Source organism: Chrysochloris asiatica, unplaced genomic scaffold (genome assembly GCF_000296735.1).
Source record: "Chrysochloris asiatica unplaced genomic scaffold, ChrAsi1.0 scaffold00189, whole genome shotgun sequence".
In the NCBI taxonomy this organism is placed as follows: Eukaryota; Metazoa; Chordata; class Mammalia; order Afrosoricida; family Chrysochloridae; genus Chrysochloris; species Chrysochloris asiatica.
The window spans coordinates 500,320-502,340 of NW_006408707.1; the positions used below are offsets into that span (position 1 = coordinate 500,320).

Here is a 2,021-nt window from a genome sequence, read left to right on the forward strand (position 1 = left end):
ACAACAACAAACAACAATCAAGATAAGGGAAACATCCTAACATAAGAATCTGAAGAAGGAAGTAATAGACACTCATGGAGCCTTATAAGCCATGTTAAGATTTCTGCTGTCTTTCATACAAGCAATAGTAAACTGTGCAGAAAAGAAATAACATAGTAGCTCTGAATGCCTCCTTTGAAGACCAGCTTAAAAATTGACCCTGGGCTGCTATCTGAAAACTTGAATTTTGAGTCCTGGTGTGGTACTGTAAGATAAGTTCTGGACTGCTAACTGCAAGGTTGGTGGTTCAAACCCAGCAGTCTCTCCTTGGTAACCCTGTACAGGGTTGCTATCAATCAGAACTGACTCAATGGCCCTCAACTACAACAACAACAATTCAGCACTGCAACTGTGCCTAAAGTATGTATATATAATGTGGTTTATTATACTGAACAGTTGATGTTTATATATATATATTTAATCACAGTAAGTTTTATATGCATCACTGTATTTATAAAAACAGAAAATCATTGTTTTAGAGTCTCAGAAAGTAACTGTTGTTGTTGTTAAATGCTGTTGAGTCGGCTCCGACCCATAGTGACCCTGTATAGGGTTTCCAAGGAGCAGCTGGTGAACTTGAACCACTGACTTTGCAGTACAAATGACTTTGCAGTCTGATGAATTAGCCCACAGTGCCACACCAGGACTCCATGGATTGAATCGCCAACCTTGCAGTTCAAATGGTATTGCAGTCTGGCGCATTAACCCACAGAGCCAAAGTAATACAACTATGTAAAGGTATAAATTTAAAATTTTTAAAGTTACTGAAAATGATTCAATACCACAGAGGTATTTCTATAAAAGTGTATCAATTTACACAGGGTTGACAGGGATGGGCAACTTAGACATTGGATATTAAAATGGGGGGGGGAGGGAGGCTACAAAGGCACGAAATCACTGGCTTACAAGCTTTCAAGGGTAACCTAGTTCCAGAGGGTGCAGGGAAAGGTAGAATCTCCACTGAGTGGTTTCTAACCTGTCTGGATGGAGCTGCTGAAAGGAGATGGGGATAAGACTCCCATGGTTCAATAGTGAACAATTGCTATCAGGACTGACTGTGAGTGTTGCAAATGTAAAGGTAGAAGTTTTGGAACAAAAGGAGGGGAGTGGTTGATCTTGCAGCCCAGGAGCAGAGGACCCTGGGACCATCAAGGGAAAAGAATGGAGTGGGAGACCCTATCCAGAGAAGCAGTGACACGAGAGATGGAGGCAGAGACGATGACATGGAGAGATGGAGCAGCTAGAGACTCTGGACTCAGGGAGGGAGAGGGGCTATGTGATGAAAGCCAGGGGGTGGGCTTGTGGGGTGTACCCTTTAGTTGTTTGAATGGCTATATATTCTTGAGTGCTTCGGTGTACATCCAAAACCAAACAGAGAGAATGGAAGCAAATGCTGTTGAATGATGATACATGGAGGGGATTATAATCATTCCAATGAAACGAAATACAATAGAATGAATGTAAAGTTGATGTTCTCCCATGTAATCTATCACTCAATTCATAATAAACACTTAAAAAAAAAAAAAAAAAGTAGACCACCAGGAAAAAAAATTAGATCAATTTAACTTCTGTCCTTCAAATTATCATCTTTTACTTACTCAGACTTCTTTTCATAGGTTTTAGAAGATTCTTCAATTCTTCTCTCTAGTTCCAATACAGCTTCCTCCTTGTTTAAAAGTAGCTGCTGTGTTTGTGTAAGTTCTTCTGCTAAAGTTTTCAACCTAGAATAAAGAGTTTCCTTATTAATAGATATGTTAACTATGCTTACTTAACACATAGGAAAAAATATTTCATTCATCTAGGATTATGCTGTCGGAAAGAATTAATCACATGTGATTTCATTGAAATTAACTAAAATTAAAGTGAAAATTCCTTTCCTTGGTCACTTTGGTGGTGGTGGTGTGCCACAGAGCTGATTCCAACTCACAGTGTCCCTATATAGGGTTTATGAGGCTGTAAATCTTTACGGGAGCAAAAAGCCT

General features: G+C 39.4%; 1 protein-coding gene across 1 annotated transcript in view; it reads right to left on the reverse strand.

Moving 5' to 3' along the window:
- LOC102835261 (tyrosine-protein kinase Fer-like) overlaps positions 1 to 2,021 on the reverse strand; it is a 579,105-nt gene that overhangs the window by 407,877 nt on the left and 169,207 nt on the right. The window contains exon 9 of the mRNA XM_006872259.1: positions 1,638 to 1,760. Within this exon, the coding sequence (XP_006872321.1) occupies positions 1,638 to 1,760 (123 nt within the window). The remainder of the gene's footprint in view (positions 1 to 1,637; positions 1,761 to 2,021) is intronic.